We start from the raw sequence: 18,204 nt of genomic DNA on the forward strand, positions 1-18,204 counted from the left end.
GTACGTGGCGGAGCCCGTGGGGCACTCAGCCTCCGGGTTCAGCGGGGCCTGTTCGCCCGCGTCCCCCTGGCCGCCCTTCATCCTGGGGGGCCGCAGCACCAGGGGGCCTGGTCAGTCAGGGCGGGGTCGAGTAGCCTCGGGGCGTCCAGGAGGGTCGGTCCACGCCGGGAGGAGACCCCATCCCCCTGCGGGGCGAGCCGAGATGTGGGCGGCAGGTGCCCAGGAAGAGGCAGTCGGGACTGAGCAGAAGGAGTAGGCGTCTGCCGGGAGCCCCAGGGGCCGAAGCGGGACAGCAGAGGCCGAAACAGGAACTGGGGCAGAGGCGGAGCCGGGGCGGCCACATGATGGGGTGGAGCCCGGGGGCGTCCGCGGAGATCTCCAGGGACCCCTGTGACACGAGTCCGGCTAGAATGTCATGCAGGCGCCCGAGCTCCACTGAGGTTACCAGCCCCGCCTGCGCCTGGGAGTTCCCGGACCCTGGACCACGCCAAGTACATCGGGACGTACCAGAGCTCCAGTCCACCTAAACTGTAAACTCGGGAAAGGTGAGCCCATCTGCTGGAGGGGGCCTTGTGAACTCAGTTCCGGGAGCCAGGGAGGTCCAAGGCTCCCAGGTGCACCCCAACAGCCCTGCCTCCGAGAGCCCCCAAGGGTAAGCACTCAGGTCCTCCCTGCCCTCCCCCCCTCTCCCGACGCCGCAGACACAGGAACTCACACCCCAGCTGGAAGATTTTGAGTTTTATAGCAAACCATATAGTACAGACCCGGGGCCCAGCCCCGGCTGGGTCCCCCACGTGCCCCCCGCCGGGCTGCCTCTTTCCCCTCCCCCAAGCGGCCCCAACCTCAAGCCTGCGCGACCCCCAGGACCCCCTCCCGTCGACCTCTGATCCGCCCAGTCCCTCCCCCCACCCGCGCACCTCCCTGTTACCTGAGGTATGTGGATAAATTCCCCCCTCCCCTACATGGTACAACCCAGCTACCCCGAGGCCTGGGCTGAGGGGCGGGCCCTGGCTCCCCTAACCCCGCCCCCACACTGGAGGAAGGGGCAGGGGTGGGCCAAGACTGTTACTAAGTTCCCACGGCAACCAAGAGGGGCCATTACCAGCCTTAGCCCTGGCTTTGGGACGTGTCCATTGGCTGCTATTTCCATGGCAACCAGGAGTGGCAGTTCCCTGGGCAAATGGGATACAAGTTTCCATGACGATGAGTGGGAAGAGCCAAACTGAAGGAGTCTCATCTTCCCCATCGCTGGGATGGCACCCCACTCCACTGCAGGTCAGGAGGGGTGAACTGCTCAATACAGTAAAGCAAGAAAGAGCCTGGTGGTGGCGCAGCGCCCACCGGTCCAGTCTCAGTCCAAGCGGTCCGGCCCTCACACTCCAGCTCCCCCGAGTCCGAGATTCCCCAGGTTCAAGTAACACTTCAGTACAGGTGAATGTTCAAGTATTGAACGGGGAGGCAGGTAGGGGGCTGGGGTACCCCTCACCACTCCCCTGGGCCACGCTGAACAGCAGATAGGCCAGCTGGCCCCCACTCCTCGCAATAGCTGCCATTGTCAGTGACTTTCAAGGAGTCAGGGTTGGGGGAAGGAACTGAAACTGGGGAGTAAGAGGAGGAGTAACCCCCCGAGGGAGTGCTACTGCCCCCCACCTGCTCTCGCCCCTCACCCCTTCCTTAGCCCTGGCTTTCCCTGGTTCCCCGAGTATCCCCACCTCTGACACCTGGACTCCCAGTTGCTCCTCTGCTTTCCCTTTTTGCCCCGCCACCCCCCAACTCCAAGGATCTGGTCTGTTCCCTGCACCCTTGGTGGTCTGCTTTCTGCCCCCCTCCCCCAGCCCATCCTCCACCTCCCCCAGCCCCTGGCTCCCAGTATCCTGTATGCAGATGTGTTTCCCCCATTCTCCCTCCCTCAGACTTGCACCTGACCCCCCGCCCACCATCCCTTTGGCTCAGCAACCCCAGTACCTCTGACCCACTCCCCCCAGGGGATGGACAATGAAGCAGGTGGAAGGGGGAGGGGATGGGAAAGAGACCCCCAGAAATATCAGTGCAGGGGGCAGAGTGGGGAGGCTGGCTCAAGTCCCTGGGCAGGAATCCCAAGTCGGAAAACTCGGGAATCCCAAGTCATGAGGTGGGTAACCTGGCCTCCTGGCAGGATGAAATGAAGGCCGGAGGTCCAGGCTCCTGAAGAGTTGGGGGCAGGGGGAGGCACCCAACTAGCTGTCCTTGAGAAGCAACTTCTCCTCTGGGCAGCGGAAGGGGCCAGGGGGCCCGGCAGCTGCCAGGCGGGCACAAGCTTCAGGTGAGAGCTGGCGGCAGGAGCGCAGGTCTAGGCGGCGTAGGCGAGGGCAGCGGCGGAACAGCGGAAGGCAATGGTCAGTGAGGCGGTGGCAACCTGGGGATAGGGTAATGGTAGCCAACACCAGGAGAGTGAGTAGGGTGTGGGCACTGGTCCGAGGAATCAACAGGCTAGCAGGATGGACAGACAGGGGACCATGCTTACCAGCAAGATTGAGGTGTACCAGGGTCTCTCGAAGTGGGGAGGTGGGGGCCGTGAGGAGATGAACACTGGGGTCCCCGACATGGGCGCAGTGGCTGAGGTCCAGGGCGCTCAGCTGGGGCGCGTGGCGCAGCAGGAGTCGCAGGGAGGCATCTGTCAGCTCTAGGCCTGCCAAGCGCAGCTCTGCTACCCCCTGCAGCCGCCCACGGCTCTCCGTTTGCCCTGGGCAGGCAGATCAAAGGTCAGCACACCCCTCTGCTTCCATTCCTGCACCTAGGCCCCCAGACCACCTAGGCCCCCAGACCAGCTATGTTTACATACCCATATTCCTCACCACCCCCTAAATCTGCGGCCACTATGTGAGCCTCGCCTGGTGCTCTCTGCGTGGCTTACTCTTGTCCTCATCTCATCTGTTCATTGCTCACACTGCCTCCTCAGTGAGGCCTGCCATGATTACTCCACTTGAAACTGTAATATTCCACAATATTATTTTTCCCTGCTTTCCCACCATCTGGCATATATTTTTCCCCCTCTCCTTCCACTAGTGTCGGTTCCATGAAGGCAAGAATTTTTGTCTTGTTCTTGCTTTCACCCCAACAATTGGGACATAGGTGCTCAAATACAGTCACCCATCTAACAAATGACATCCCTACCAGGACCGCCATTGTAGGCTGCTCTCCCACTTTCCTCTCCTTCCATGATTAGCAAAGTCACCAACTGGATCCCTTTCTCTCCATTCCCCCTGTCACCACTCTGAGTCAACACCACTCTTGCCTCACCTCCTGCCCCAGCCTCCTCACTCACTCTAGTCTCGCCTCTTCTTTCCGGAATCCAAAGAGAGCCATTCTCAAATACAGGTGGGCCAACATCCCTTCTGTGCTAAAAACTCACTCTGAGAGCACCTCAAAGAAGTTCAGTCTCCTTGGTGGAACACTGCAGCTCCTACAAGGTCTTATCACTTTCTCAGCTCTTCACTCCTCTCCCTCACCCCCAAACACTTGGACCCAATTCCACAGTGAGCCTGCCCTGAGACTCTCCTGTGGCCCCCTGTGCTCAGTCCTCTGCTGGCCAGTGTCACTGGCTTTCAGGTCTGAACTCAGCCTTTCCCTTTATCTCCGGGGTACACGAGCTTGCACTGCTCAACTCTGCACCCAAAGTGCATGGTCTGCTTCCCTTTTATTGAATTTACCATATTCCTGGCATTACAGTTTCTGTGTTTTTTAAAAAACTAAACGCCTATGGTGCACCAGCAGCCACTAATTGAGCACTCACTGCGCCAGACACAGGCTAAATGGCTGCCTGCCTGCCCCTAGGCCAGTGGCTCTCAAATGATGTCCCTTGGAAGGCTAGTTAAAATGGATTGATGGCCCTACCCCAGAGTGTAGGTGCTCTAAGCTGGGGCCTCAGAGTTTATTTTTCTAGCAAGTGATGCTGAAGCTGCTGGCTTGGAGACCATGCTTTAAGCAGCACAGCCGTGGGAGATGAGCTTTCTGATAATCATTCCTGTTTACTGATGAGGAAATGGAGGCTCAAACCATTAAGCAATCTGTCCAAAGTCACATGACTATGAAGTAACAAAGCTAGGACAGCAGGCCTGGTGGCTCCAAGTCCAAACACCTACCACCATGCTATATACCTCCCGGGCACCAGCCTAGCCCTTAGATAAACTAGATCAGATACCACAAACTCATGAACCTAGCCTATGCGAGTGTTTTATGGAATCTGCATATGCTAAAAATTTTCTAAGCGACTAAGCCTACCAAAAGGACATTTAAAAAATACATATTTTTTTCTTGTTGATTTGAGAGGAAGTGAGAGGGGGAGGTAGAAACATCAATGAGAATCACTGGGCTGCATGCCCCTCCCTACCCCCAACCACTGGGGATTGAGCCCGCAACCCGGGCATGTGCCAACTGGGAATCAAACCATGACCTCCTGGTTTACAGGTCAATGCTCAACCACTAAGCCACATGGGCCAGGCCTACAGGACATTTATAATTATTTTTAATTTTTTTTTGTTTTTTTATCGATTTCAGAGAGGGAGAGGGAGAGAAACATCAATGGCTGCCTCCTGCACACCCCCTACTGGAGATCAAGCCCACAACCTGGGCATGTGCCCTTACCAGAATTGAACCCAGGACCCTTCAGTCCACAGGCCGATGCTCTATCCACTGAGCCAAACTAGCCAGGGCAAAGGACATTTTTATAAAGAAACTAGAGGCCTGGTGCACGAATTTGTGCACAGGTGGGGTCCAGCTGGCCCCCCCAATGGTGTCCCAATCGGGCCAGGCTGGCAGGGAGGGGGGATATGGAGGGTGGGGAGGAGGACACGTAAGGTGGGCAGGCCTGCCCCGCCCCTGATGGGAGTAAGGGGGCAATCGGGGGCGGGGCTGGCTGGGGCCGAGGAAGGTTGGCTGGTTGGCTGGCTGGCCACCCTGTCCCTGATGGGGTGGGTGCAGGGCTGGGGGTGGGCGGGGCCAGTGGGGGGGCCTTCCCCCCTTCCCCCCATTGGACTGGTTGGCTGGCTGCAGGGCCAGTATTTCTGGTCACTTGGCTTTAATATATATAGATTTAGATATTGAGCTTTTCCTTGAAAATTGTAAGATCTGGCATCAATGGGCTACCCTTTCACCTGACAGTTGGCTGGGAATGGGTTGCTAGAGGCTACTTCCTAATGTCCTGCACCAATCTCATCACTTGCTGCCTCTGTGAGTACCTGACTTGGCAAGCTCTGAATTCTAGCCGCTCCTTTTTTTCATTTGAGGAGCTGAGAGCTTAGAGAGGGAATACATTACAGATGCCATCAACCTTGGGCCGCAGCTTAAGCCATTAGAGGAAAGCAGAGGAAAGAGGGACCCTGGCTTGGACAGGGAAAAGGAGGCATCAGTGAGGGTTTCGCTGAGGTGGCAGCATTTAAGCTGGGCCTTCAAGGACTAACCCTGTGGAGAGGTGGGAGAGGAGTACGCCAGGCAGAAAATAGCAGGGGCAAAAGCAAGAAGTAGAACTTTAAGTTTTGCCCCAGGAATGCTGTACAAACCAGGCAGCCAAGATCAGAAAAGTAGGTGTAGAGTTCCAACATGCACAATAGGCCTCGAGGGCCCAGAAGGCTCATCTTTGCAAACTCCTGATAAAGGCGCTTAAACTGAAATGAATTCAGGCAGAAGGAGATGGGGTCAGTGCCAGCCAACCAGCACTTCCTCGCCTCATGGAATGCACTGCTCCCAATGCCCACCCTTCCATGAGCCCACATCTTCCCGGCTCAGTCCAGTTCCAGTCAGAGTGGGCAATGGGTGACTGCTCTGGTCTGGCTTTGCCTGTGTGACTTGCAGCACTCAACCCCTCTGGACCTCTGGTACCTCATCCAGAAAATGCAAAGAATCCTAGTTGCTTCTCTACCTCTTTTCCAAGGCTGCTGTGAAGGGGTGCAGTGGAGGAGGGTAGGAAGAAGGGAGCCATGAAAGAGCTGTGAAAGCTAGTCCTTGCCCTCACAGAGCTTAAGAACCTAGTGAGAGGAAGGATTTTAATCAAATCATTTCTATACTGGGAAGGAACGCTCTCAAAGTTGAAGAGGGACCTGAGTTTAGTGGGGAAGAGAGTCATGGAAGGCTTCTAGGAAGAAGTGGCATTTACCTTGCAACCTAAAAGGTGATTAGGTGTTAATTAGATGAAGGAAGATAAGGGCATTCTAGGCAAAGAAGAGTAGGCAAAGGCCCTGGGGCTGGAGGGAACTTGGCAAGGACGTTGAGGTGACTAAAATGTAGGAACCTCATGGGTGAGCAGGAACAGACTATGGCAGGCCTTAGTGAATACAGTAAAACACTGATCTTTATCCAAAGAACACCAGGGAGCAACAAAAAAAGAGTTTACAGCACAGGAGTGAAATGGATACATCTGTCTTTCTGGATGGTTCCCCTGACTTCGGAGTGAGGAACAGACTGGTGCAGACCAGAGAGGATGCTACTGTAAGCATCCTATTTCTTGGCTAGACAAAGAGGCCCCAGGCCTCAGGACCCCACACCTCGTATGACCCCCAAAGTGACCAGACCTCTGCTCACCTGACCAGCCTCAGCTCCCAGCATCCCCCTCAGTCAATATAGGCCTCCTGCCCCACAAAACTACTTATTCTGCCTCACACTCCCTGGAAAAATCCTGTCCCTTTCAGGACTCAGTTTAGCTCCTGTAAGGAGGGCTTCTTGCATTGCTCCTTCACCCCCACCACAGCCCTCAGCCTGCCGCATCATGCTATAGAACTTCTATTTCTGAGCCTCCCTCTCTCTGCATGACTGGGGTTCCACCAGGGTGGGGAATGAGGCGGATTCAGGCTGAGGTCTCCAGGGTCCTGTACAGGCCCAGGCCCAGGCCCAGGCCCAGGCCCAAAGTGTGTTCAACAATAAAGCTGACTTTACTTGGCAGGGTGCCTGGGCCTGACCCAGAGAAGAGGTGGCTGGTCTGACTGGGGAGATACTACCACTCCTCGCAAACTTCCAAGTCAATCGGCTCCCTCTTTCTGCTCTTTTCCCTTAGGAAAATCCGTATCTTTTGACTGTAGGGCAAGGGAGTCTAGGGGCTAAATCTATTGCTCAGCCATACTTTTACTGGATCCACACGTGAATTTTAAAAGAATTTGGCCGAAGCCGGTTTGGCTCAGTGGATAGAGCGTTGGCCTGCGGACTGAAGGGTCCCGGGTTCGATTCCGGTCAAGGGCATATACCTGGGTTGCGGGCGCGTCCCCGGTGGGAGATGTGCAGGAGGCAGCTGATCGATGTTTCTCTCTCATTGATGTTTCTGACTGTCTATCTCTCTCCCTTCTTTCCTCTCTGTAAAAAATCAATAAAATACATTAAAAAAAAAAGAATCTGAATCTCCATCATTTAAAAACCAGGATATGCTACAGAAAATATATATTCCTGGCTCCTCTTGACAAACAGAACTGACTGGCCACAGAGGTGCACATTCTTCCACCGCAATAGCCACGGCTCCCTTTGGAGAAGGCTGTCCAGTGGAGCCCACCGTACCCAGGGGCTTCACTTAGACCCCCTGCTTTTCCCAGAATCCAGTGTCATCCTCCTGTCCTCTATTGTGCTTCATCCCATAATTATCTCCCCCTGGAGGCCCGGGACTACATCCTCTTCTTCATCCTGTCCCCTCCGCTCCTGTCACAGGGCCCAGCACACAGTAGGTGAGTGAATGAACAATGGCCAAGCAGGGCCTTCCCTTTCAAACTCAAGTATTCTAACCTTTCTTCACACCCTTTAACACCTCGCATGGGCCTCCGAACCCCACCTTGCCCAACCCGTTCTACAAACGAGCCAACGGAGGCTGCACCTGGTTTCGTGTCTGGCGGAGGCAGCAGCAGCTCTCGGAGCTGGGAGTCTTTAACATCCTCAATCCAGCGCAGGTCCAGGAGCCGCAGGGCTGGCAGTGGGGCTGAGCCCAGGGCAGAGACAGAGAGCCAGGAGCAGCCAGACAGCACCAGTTCCTGCAGGCCTGGGGGAAGTTAGGAAGCTGGTGCTGGGAGGGCTCTGTGCCAGGCTCATCCCACAAGTCATTCTATCCAACCTCACCACCTTGCCATACCTTGCAGTCGGTTCAGAAGCCACATGAGTTGCTTCTTGGAGACACCTGTCCAGCTGAGGTCCAGGGCTCGGGGCTGGCGACGAACCACACCACTAAGCATGGGGGGAGTGAGTGACTTCCGCCGGCTCAGGTCCATTCGAGGCCACAGACGCTTGTCATAGCACCTGGCAGCCACAAGAGGGTAGACAGCCCTCAGCTCTCAGGGAGCCCGCAGCCCTCCCCACTCAATGGCACACCCGTTTTCTCCTGATCCACACAGAAGGTGGGAGGAGGGGGCTGCAGGAAGCTCCGGGACCCAGGCCAAGAGGACTGAGTTTGGGTCTCAAACCCATTACTAAACTAGATGCAAGTTTCGCTAAAAACTATTTTAGTTAAGAAGTTTTCAAAAGTCTTCCTCCTGGGAAACTCCAATTCTCCTTGCGCCTCAGGGGCCTAGTTTAGAAAATGAAGATAATGGTCCTTACTGGCCTGCCCCTCGGGGCTGCTGTAAGAGCAAATGAGGTCATTCTGGTTTTCCTACCTTACAGCTTTAAGACACAAACATCCTATATACTGTAGTTGCTGTAACACCAAAGGGAGCTTCAGCACTCCCAGCCCCCACCTGGGAATGCTCACCAAGTTATGTTGTTGGCTTGTGGTCACTTCTCTACCAATTTCTGCTCCTTTTTTTTTTTTTACCACCACTAACCCTGGAGTTCTTCAGTTAGATGCCACTATAGTTCATGATAAAGTATATTTTTGAAGATTTATTCTGGATCATTCCTATCCTTTAATACGATATAATGTGCTGACTTTATGAATACATTTAAAAGGATAGCCCTAACCAGTTTGGCTCAGTGGAGAGAGCGTCAGCCTGCGGACTGAAGGGTCCCAGGTTCGATTCCGGTCAAGGGCATGTACCTTGCTTGCGGGGACATCCCCAGTAGGAAATGTGCAGGAGGCAGCTGATCGATGTTTCTCTCTCATCGATGTTTCTACCTCTCTATTCCTCTCCCTTCCTCTCTGTAAAAAATCAATAAAATATATTTAAAAAAATAAAATAAAATAAAAGGATAAACAGTCCTTTCAATGCCAATTTCTGCTCTTGATCCACATCTGCCCACCCTGATGGCCAGCTGCCTCAGGCTTGACGTACAGCCCTGTTTGCTCTTTAGTTGACTATTGAGTCCCATGAACTACAATGCAGGCTCCACAAGGGCGCATCTGGCCTCTTCCCTTCGGTTCCCCCAGTACCCAGCTCTGTGCCACGGGCACGGCAGGTTATCTGTTGTCACGAATGGGGCCAAGCTTCCATGAGCACTGCTCACACACACTGCAGTTACAGCTCTTCATGTATTCACCCGGTCAATGTTTATGGAAGACCTGGCAGGTCCCAGGTATTGAAGCTACAAAGATGAATGAGGTCTGAACAAAGGTAAAGCAGGTTTCCTGATCCCAGCATTTCTGACAGCCTTGACATGCCCTGTGGGAAAGGGCTTTCCAAACTTATTTCATCAGGGAACCCTTCCCCAGCAAAGGTTATCTATTAATACTTTGCGGTACACTAAGAGTTCCTTGAGACTCCCTTTGAAAAGTCTTTTTTTCTTAAATATATTTTTATTGATTTCAGAGAGGAAGGGAGAGAGAGAGAGAAACATCAATGAAGAGAATTATTAATCGGTTGTCTCCTGCACGCCCCCTAATGGGGATCAAGCCCGTAATCCAGGCATGTGCCCTTGACCAGGATCGAACCTGGGACCCTTTAGTCTGCAGGCCAATGCTCTATCCACTGAGCCAAGCTGGCTAGGGCTGAAAACTCTTCTTAATGCAGTTCTTGAGGGCATGTCAGGAATTTCCCACTGGGTTAGATGAACTGTGTCAGAAGCAGCAGGGGTGGAGAGGGCTCAGGAGGATGTTTCTCTCCCTGTCCCCCAATTCTGAAGGGCTTTTTCTCCAACCCCAGTCATTTGCTATTCACTTATCTGCAGAACATGAATTTATCTTTAAATTGATCCCCTCTATGCACTTAAAACCAACACTGTTTCACATAAATGTGTTAACCATAGAAATAAATATAATAAACACAGACCAGAGTTATTAAATTCTAGCCAGTTGTCGATGTCGCTTTGGGCTACCACCTAAAGACTTTTTGTTAAACAGGGAGATGAGTATAAGAAAGGTATTAAAGAGGCAACAGCACACAATGGAGAGACCTCCTTTTCAAAATTAATAAAAGAATTAAGCCTTTTTGTGCTACTTAAGACTGCCAGGCATACCTCAGAGCCCCTGGGTGACATTTTAGGGAAGTCTGGAGGCCCAGACCTTACGGCTCCAATCCCAACAACTCCACCTCCCTGCCCCATCACCTCCTACCACTCCTCCCTCTTCTGGCATTCCAGCCTCTCCCGCTCCTGGTTCCATCCACTCAACCACTAACATCTGCAAATCTCTCCAATTCTAAAAAGGAAAAGAACAAAACAAAAACCCCACCCTCAACACAACTTCTGTCCTTAGGTCCTGCCCTTTCTCTCTACTCAGCAAAATCTTATTCCATCCAAACCTCTCTCTCCCCACTCTGACCCAATCCAGAGTCACAGCTCAACTGCGACCCTCACCTTGAAGCTCCTCCTGGATCTTCCATGGCTAGAAAGGAACCCCTTCCCCCTGGAGGTACACATAGGCTCCCAGTTGCTCTGTATCGTACTCCACAAGAGCCAGGCCCAACCACAGCCTACAGACACACAAGGCTGTCTGGTGCCAACACCTTTTGGCACATACGTTGTGCTGGAAATGCCAACCAATCCAGATCCTTAAAGGCTCAGCGCCAGTGCCTCCTCTTCCAGGAAGTCTCCCCTAACTTTTCTTGTCCTGGAGCTAATGGATCCCTTTGCTCTTGCATGACCAGGAAACTGGATTTGAACCTCAGAGCAGCAGCCAACAGTCACTGAGGGCCCTACTGATACTTAGTGTCCAGCCTCCACTGGGCACAAAGCAGTCAGGAAGCGGGGGAGACACAGCCAGTCCACAGAAACTGAAGCAACAAAGAACATGATAAGAGTCAGTGAGAAGGCTGAGACAGGGAGCCGCCCAGGGAGACAATGCCCGATGAGATTTGAAGGACAGCAGTCACTGCTCCAGTGAGGAGTGGGTAGGAAGCCAGTGTACATTCCAGACGGGGAAGAACTAGTACCCAGGTCCAGGATACAGAGAGAACACAGAGAGCTCCGAGAAGTCAGGCAGCATGAACAAAGGACAATTCATCATCTCCTAATAATAAGAATGATGATGATGATGACGACTATCGCACTAATAACTACTATTTATCAAGGGTTTACTATGTGCCAGGTATTGTTGTATGTATTAATAAACATTTAACCTCACAACAGCCCTAGCAGGTAAATACTATTATCTCCTTTTTAGAGTAAAGAGAAATGAGGCTCAGAGAGGTATCACAGCTACTAAATGGTAGCAGAGCCAGGGTCTGGATCGGGAGCCTGAACTCTGGTGAGTGGGGAAGAGGCAGAGGTTGAGGCTACAGAGGAGGCCTAGGGTAGGGGTGCAATGTCAAGAGGGACTAGAATGGCCCTGGCCACCAAAGAATCAAGGGTTTGGGCCCCGGTTAGGGTGCATGTGGGAGGCAGCCAATCAATGTTTTCTCTCTCTCTCTCTCCCTTTCTCCCTCCCTCCTCTTCCTCTATCTTTAAAATCAATTTAAAAAATATCTTTGGGTGAGGATATCAATAAGAAAATAAATAAACAGAATAAAAAAAACCATTTTTTTTAAAAGAAGGACCAGAATGCCAAGCTGAATTGCTGTGGCCACAGAGGTCAGAGGTGAAGGGCATGGGTACTAAATCCTAGCTCTGCCACCTCTGTGCTCTGTATGACCTTAGACAAGTCACTTGCCCTCTCTGGGCCATTCTCCAAACTATAAAAGGAATTAAATGCAACACTTAATTCAAAGGTTTGCTGCAAAGACAAAGAGAGAGAGTACAGGGGAAGTGTTTACTGCAGCCACTGGGGCACTGTTCATGTCCAATCGGACTGTGGGAGCTCATTGTGAGGGCAACAGGGAGCCATGCATGGGTGCTTTCTAAGCTGGGGAATAACATTAAGGCAAAAAGCAGAAAGAACTCCTCAGGGATAAAGCATGCCATCACCTGGGGGGTCAGGGCTTCATGTCAAGTTCTCTAAACCATTCACTTTACCCTTAACTCCAGCTACCCCGAGTCATCCCCTACTAAGCCCACCTCAAAAATCCTAAAATGCAGTCCTAAACCTCCCTCTTGCAGAGGCCCTTTTGGGACACAGAGATGGAGCAGCCCAAACGGCCACCTGTAGGGAGCTGAACAGCCTCCTGGTCTCCAGTCAAAGCCAGTTCTTCCCTCTCAGCTCTCGGTTCCCTGATGCCTCCATTGTCCTCCAATCTGTCATCTCTAAGCCTCTACTTCCAACCCCAGCTGGCCTTGACCCTGTGTTCCAGTCCCTTCCTTGCCACTCTCTCTGCCCATGTCCTCCAAAGTCCCACCCCTCTTCCCTGCAACTCAACAACTTCGACACTTCTGCCTGCCTTCTCTCCCCTCCTTTTTTAAAAATTGATTTGAGCCGAAACCGGTTTGGCTCAGTGGATGGAGCATCGGCCTGCGGACTGAAAGGTCCCAGGTTCGATTCCGGTCAAGGGCACGTACCTTGGTTGCGGGCACATCCCCAGTGGGAGATGTGCAGGAGGCAGCTGATCGATATTTCTCTCTCATCAATGTTTCTGACTATCTCTCTCCCTTCCTCTCTGTAAAAAACCAATAAAATATATTTTAAAAAAAAATTGATTTGAGAGATCAATTTATTGTTGCACTTATTTATACATCCATTGGCTGCTTCCCGTATGTGCCCTGGTCAGGGCTCGAACCCAAACCTTGGCGTATCAGGACAACTCTAACCAACTGAGCTATCCTGCCAGGGCTTCCCCTCCGTGTTGTTGTTTTTTTTAATGTCTTTTATTGATTTTTTACAGAGAGGAAGGGAGAGGGATAGAGAGTTAGAAACATCAATGAGAGAGAAACACTGATCAGCTGTCTCTTGCACACCCCCCTCTGGGGATGTGCCCGCAACCAAGGTACAAGCCCTTGACTGGAATCGAACCTGGGACCTTTCAGTCCGCAGGCTGACGCTCTATCCACTGAGCCAAACCGGTTAGGGCTTCCCCTCAGTCTTGACAGGTCACTTTCCCTCCCAGTTCAAAGAAAAGATAGAAGTCACCAGAGAGGAAAGCGTGCAACTTCCTGCTCCCCACCTATAAATTTCTCTCACCACCTCTTTTACACTCCATCCTGATTTTCTCACTGTCTTTCATTCATTCAACAAATATTTTCTTAGTACCGACTGTATGCCAGGTACCATTTTAAAACCAGGTACAGCACCAAGCCATCAAGTCCTGTCCTAGAAGCTGATGTCCTTGACCCTGTGTGACCTGGCTTCGGTCTTCCCAACCCCATGTAGCACAGCCAAGGATATCCAGGCCTCTTTGTAGCAAAACACAACCGCCACTCAGGTCCTTGATCTCCTTTTGCCAACATGCAACACCGTTCACCACTCACTCCTTCCTCCATCTCCCTCCCTTAGAGCACAGCTCCGCCCTTGATTCCCTCCAAGTCTCTGGCTGCTCTTTCTCTAACTCACAAATCCTGACATTCTGTCCTCTGCCTTCTTCCTGGAAGCTGATATCTATAGATTAAAAACTCCCAAACTTGGATCTTTCTCTTGGTAAATCACTTCACCTTCTAGTTCCAAGAGAAGACAGAAGCTACCAGACAGGATAACCTGCAACTGCCTGCTCGCCTGCTGTTTGTTCACTGCTGTGTCTCTAGTTTCTAAACTTGGATCTTTCTCTTGAGCCTCAGAATTGTACATCCAGCTGTTTCCCTGCTAGCTCCGACTGGCCCACAAACCTTCCAGACCACACATGTCAAATCTGTGTGCTTCCCTTTCCCCTACAACTTGCTTCTTCTCTTCCTTTGGTAATCCCCAACATGACGACGCACTGCTGTCCAGACAGGCGTGTGGCCCAGAAACTCACTTGAGTCACCCTGTGGCCCCACAGCCACTTAGTCACCAATCCAAGCTCTTCTGTTTTGTTTTTGTTTTAAATATATTTTGTTTTAAATATATCTTTATTGATTTCAGAAAGGAAGGGAGAGGAGAGAGAGATAGAAACATCAATGATGAGAGAGAATCACTGATTGGCTGCCTCCTGCCAGTCCCCTACTGGGGATCGAACCTGCAATACCCTTGGCCGGAATCGAACCTGGGACCCTTCAGTTCGCAGGCCCACGCTCTATCCAGTGAACCAAACCAGCCAGGGCTCTTCTGCTTCTTAAAAAAGTTCTCAACTGCCCTAACCGGTTTGGTTCAGTGGATGGAGCGTCCCTTCCTCTCTATAAAAAATCAATAAAAAAATATATTTAAAAAAAAAAGTTCTCAACCTGAGTCACTTCTCTCCATTCCCTGCCCCTGCTTCTGCCCACAGGCCTTACAGAGCCTTCTGAGTGTTCCCATTGTGCCCCATGGGTCCCTCCTCTGCCCTACCCTCTGCCTCTTATGGAAAATCACCATTTTATTGAGTATTTAGTACCCTCCAGGAACGATGCTAAGTACTTTGCAAGAACCATCTCATTTAATCCCTACAAAGTATTAATTGGAACTCCAGATAGTGGATGAGAAAACTGAAACCTTGATAGGTAGAACTGTCCAACCACGGCCATACATCCAGGAAGTGCCGGAGTCACAGCTGATGAAACACATAAGGACCAAACTCCAGGGCCCAAGCTGGAAACCACTGTGAGTCCAGCCTCTCTCTACCTCTGCTCACACGTACCTCCTTGAGGCCGAAATCAAGCCCCCTTCAGTTCTGAATCCCTTGTACCAAGCACAGAGCTGGCCCTGATGAAGAGGCCTCAGCCAACACTTCCTCAACTATCACATGAGGCCGGGGGGTCATCTCCAGCGACCGCTCTCACTGCTTGCTTCATGTTGCAGGCTGACGGAGCTGTGTTCTGAGGATGTGAAAGTCTGTGCTTTCAGTGATTACTTGTAGCTGAGTGAATAGTAACGATTATGGTTAAGGCATCAAGTGGTTTCTTTTTCCCAGGTACTGCCCTCAGCTACAACACCATGAGGTATACAGACAATGCAGTATAGAACCTTACTAATCAATGTCACACAGTAAGTTAAATTAAAAACACCACACCAACAATTCTGACCTAAACGTTCTGGTCCTGGGTTAACAGGTGAAGAAGAGGCAGCCAGAAGCAGCTAAGAAATTGGCCCAACGGCAGACGCCCCTGAGAGGAAGTCAGGCTGAACCACAGGCACTGACCTCCAGACGCCGGCAGGCATGAACTGGCACCCAGAATCCACAGGAAAGCATCAGCGCTTGAGCTCAGCCACTACCTTGCACTGTGACTTCAGGAGTCCCTCCTTCCCTCCCAGGCTGCTATCATGAGGAAAATCAGTCAACATTTGCAAAGTGGCCAACAGGGTGTCTAATCCACAGTAAGTGCTTGAGAGAGAGCCTGGGTTTTCTCACGTAATAAAATATTTCTTGAGCATCTATACTGCCCTTTGTCTCGTGCTGGGAACATGAAGATAAAACAGACACAGTATCTGCGCCACCCCAGAAACTGATAAAACATGAAAATGAACAAATGAAGGCTCATCCCCTCCATGAGCTGTGAGGGGAACAGAGTGTTCCGAGAGTTTGACTGGGGGAGGAAGGCCAGGGGTTTGGAAGCTGAGGGAGATTTCTGAGTAAACAAGGTTCAGGAAGCGGTGGGGAGATGGAGGAGGACAGGCAGAGGAGCTGGCGGTGGCTCTGGGGCATGAAGGGGTGACTCGGGGTCAGGAGGCCCAAGAATGGCTGCCTGTGAGAGGGCAGCGGCCGGCGCAGCCAGGAGTGTTCTCATGTGTAAGTGAAGCAGGTACGATTGTCCTCGGGAGAGGAAGTGTGAAAAGCAGATGAGAAGATGCCTATCCAGCAGTCAGCACTGTGCTTGGCACATACTAAACACTCAGAAATGATATTGTTAAGAGGAAAGATTCGGGAACCCAGCAGAGAGGGGCTGGGCTCAAATTCCTGGTTCTATTGCTTCCTGTCCACATGATCTTGACCTCAGCTTCATCTGTAAAGGGAGTAATAGTACCTACCTCACAAAGTCGTTATGAGGATTAAATGAGCTCAGAAATAGAAAGCAGCCCATGCACAGTAAATGCAGAAGTATCGTGCTGTCGTGTGCAGACACTACAGAAGTAGCAGTGACCAGGGAGGAAGGATAAGGAACAGGTGACAAGTCACCCAGAAAGTGAGGAGGGTGTCAGCAATAGGACCTCGGCCTGTGCGGACCACTCACCAGCGGCTCCAAGTCCGGCAGACTCGCATGCAAACGCACAGCTCCCGGGGCCCCAGGTGCTGGAAGACACGAAGCCAGGCAGCACGGGGCAGAGGGTGGTCGGATCCAGCAGCCAAAGGCAGTGTGTCGGGCTCAGGACTTCGAGGTGGGGGCCGTACCACGTGACGCTCCAGCTGTGGGGGCCGGGGTGGTGGGGCAGGGCCCAAAGGCCAACTGAGGAGGGGCCCCCCACTGCCAGGGCGGACGGCCCGTCGCCCCCCGCGGTTCTCCTTCTCGCCTGAGCTGCCCCTGGCTGGCCGTCGCCCGTTTCGGGCCTCGCCAGGGGCCTCATCCTCACTCAGGGATGTGCCTGATGAGTCGGAGTCTGAGTCTGAGTCCGAGGAGGACGAGGAGGTGTCAGGCACCCGCTCTAGCAGCTGGCACATCCGCTTGAAACGCTCTAACTTCTCCCTCTGTGGCGACGGCGACGGCACCGCTGGGCCCTCGGCAGAGGCCAAAGGTGGCTTTGGTTTCTGCAGAAAGATGGGAGACGGCTCTAGGGTCCGGCACACACTCCCCCACCCCCCTGCCCTCGAGGAGCCACCAGGGGATGAACAGTCCAAGGGATAGTCCTGATCCAGCCCTGGCTCTGAGCGGCGTGAGGCCTTAGCCAAGCCAGGCCTGAACCTCACATTCCTTATGTCACATGAAGGCGCCGATTCAAACAATTAAACACCTTATGGGTTCCAGTAGCTCATGAATTTCCACAAGCAGCGCGCTATGAAAACACAGTCCAGATCTGAGTATTGGCTTGGCCACCAACTCGGTGTGACCTTGGGAAGCCCCTGTCTCACCGTCTACAACATGGGACGTTGGACTAGACGATTCCAAGCATCCAGTCAGGGATGTGAGAATAACAATGATCACCTGGCCCCAGGCAGCGCATCCCCCTCGCTGACCCGGCTCATCCTCACAGTGCTTAAAAGGAGTGGCAGCCTGGGTCACTCTTTTTAGACATGAGGCAAACAGGCTCAGAGAGATTAAGCGCCAACGTGACAAATGGCAGAGGCAGAATTTGAATGCAATCAGGCAGGTTTAGTGTGTCCATGCAAAGTGACATCTGATTCCGAGCTTTGCTGTATGACCTTAGACCAGTCTTTCAACCTCGCTGGACCTCATTTTCCTCGAATCTAGGTAAGTTTTATAATTTACAAAGTCCATTTACTTTCAGTAGATTTAAATAGTGCGATAGGCAGATAAGGAAGGTAGATTTCCCAAATGAGAAAACTGAGGCTCAGAGCAGCTGACAAATTGCCAAGACCACACAGGAGTCAGCAGGCGGAGATTTGGACTCAGTTCTTTCCCCTTTAAGGTTTAGAAAGATGGTGCAAAACGGTCAGATAATGCCCTGAGGGTTCTTGGAAAGTCAGGGGCTCCTGTGGCCCTGGCCCCAACCCACTCTCCCCCTCCACTCTTCCAGGGTCCAGATGCCCATCGTGGCCAAGTGGGGCAGGGGTAGGACAAGGTGAGCAGGAAAGCACAGATCTATCTCCAGGGTAGAGGGTGGGGCAAGGAAAGACGGGAGAGGGAGGGAGGAGGTCCCCGGCACACCTCCCAGTGTTCGGGAGGGAGCCCAGGGTGGCAGGACGAGAAAGCTTGGCTTGGATTCAGAACCCTGGGGGGCAGAAGGCCTGGGCCGCCTGGGTCCGATCCTCGGAGGAGGCAGGCGTCTCCACCCACCTTCTTCAGGTGCCTCTCACGGCCTCC

General features: G+C 52.5%; 1 protein-coding gene across 4 annotated transcripts in view; it reads right to left on the reverse strand.

Annotated features, from left to right (window-relative positions):
- Window positions 1–720: 720 nt before the first annotated feature.
- The window catches only part of FBXL19 (F-box and leucine-rich repeat protein 19), a 20,416-nt gene continuing 2,932 nt past the window's right edge, over window positions 721–18,204 (reverse strand). Inside the window, exons 5-10 of one of the 4 annotated variants that reach the window (XM_015570684.1) lie at window positions 18,178–18,204; window positions 16,459–16,970; window positions 8,078–8,241; window positions 7,826–7,987; window positions 2,504–2,722; window positions 721–2,395 (exon numbers count right to left, since the gene is read on the reverse strand). The exon at window positions 18,178–18,204 is cut by the window's right edge and continues 2 nt beyond it. In XM_015570684.1, the coding sequence (XP_015426170.1) occupies window positions 2,217–2,395; window positions 2,504–2,722; window positions 7,826–7,987; window positions 8,078–8,241; window positions 16,459–16,970; window positions 18,178–18,204 (1,263 nt within the window). In that variant the 3' untranslated portion in view covers window positions 721–2,216. Of the gene's footprint in view, window positions 2,396–2,503; window positions 2,723–7,825; window positions 7,988–8,077; window positions 8,242–16,458; window positions 16,971–18,048 lie in introns of all 4 variants that reach the window. The other 3 variants (XM_015570683.1, XM_015570685.1, XM_015570686.1) reach the window with 3 other exon arrangements.

This window comes from Myotis davidii, unplaced genomic scaffold (assembly GCF_000327345.1).
Source record: "Myotis davidii unplaced genomic scaffold, ASM32734v1 scaffold1047, whole genome shotgun sequence".
Classification (NCBI taxonomy): Eukaryota; Metazoa; Chordata; class Mammalia; order Chiroptera; family Vespertilionidae; genus Myotis; species Myotis davidii.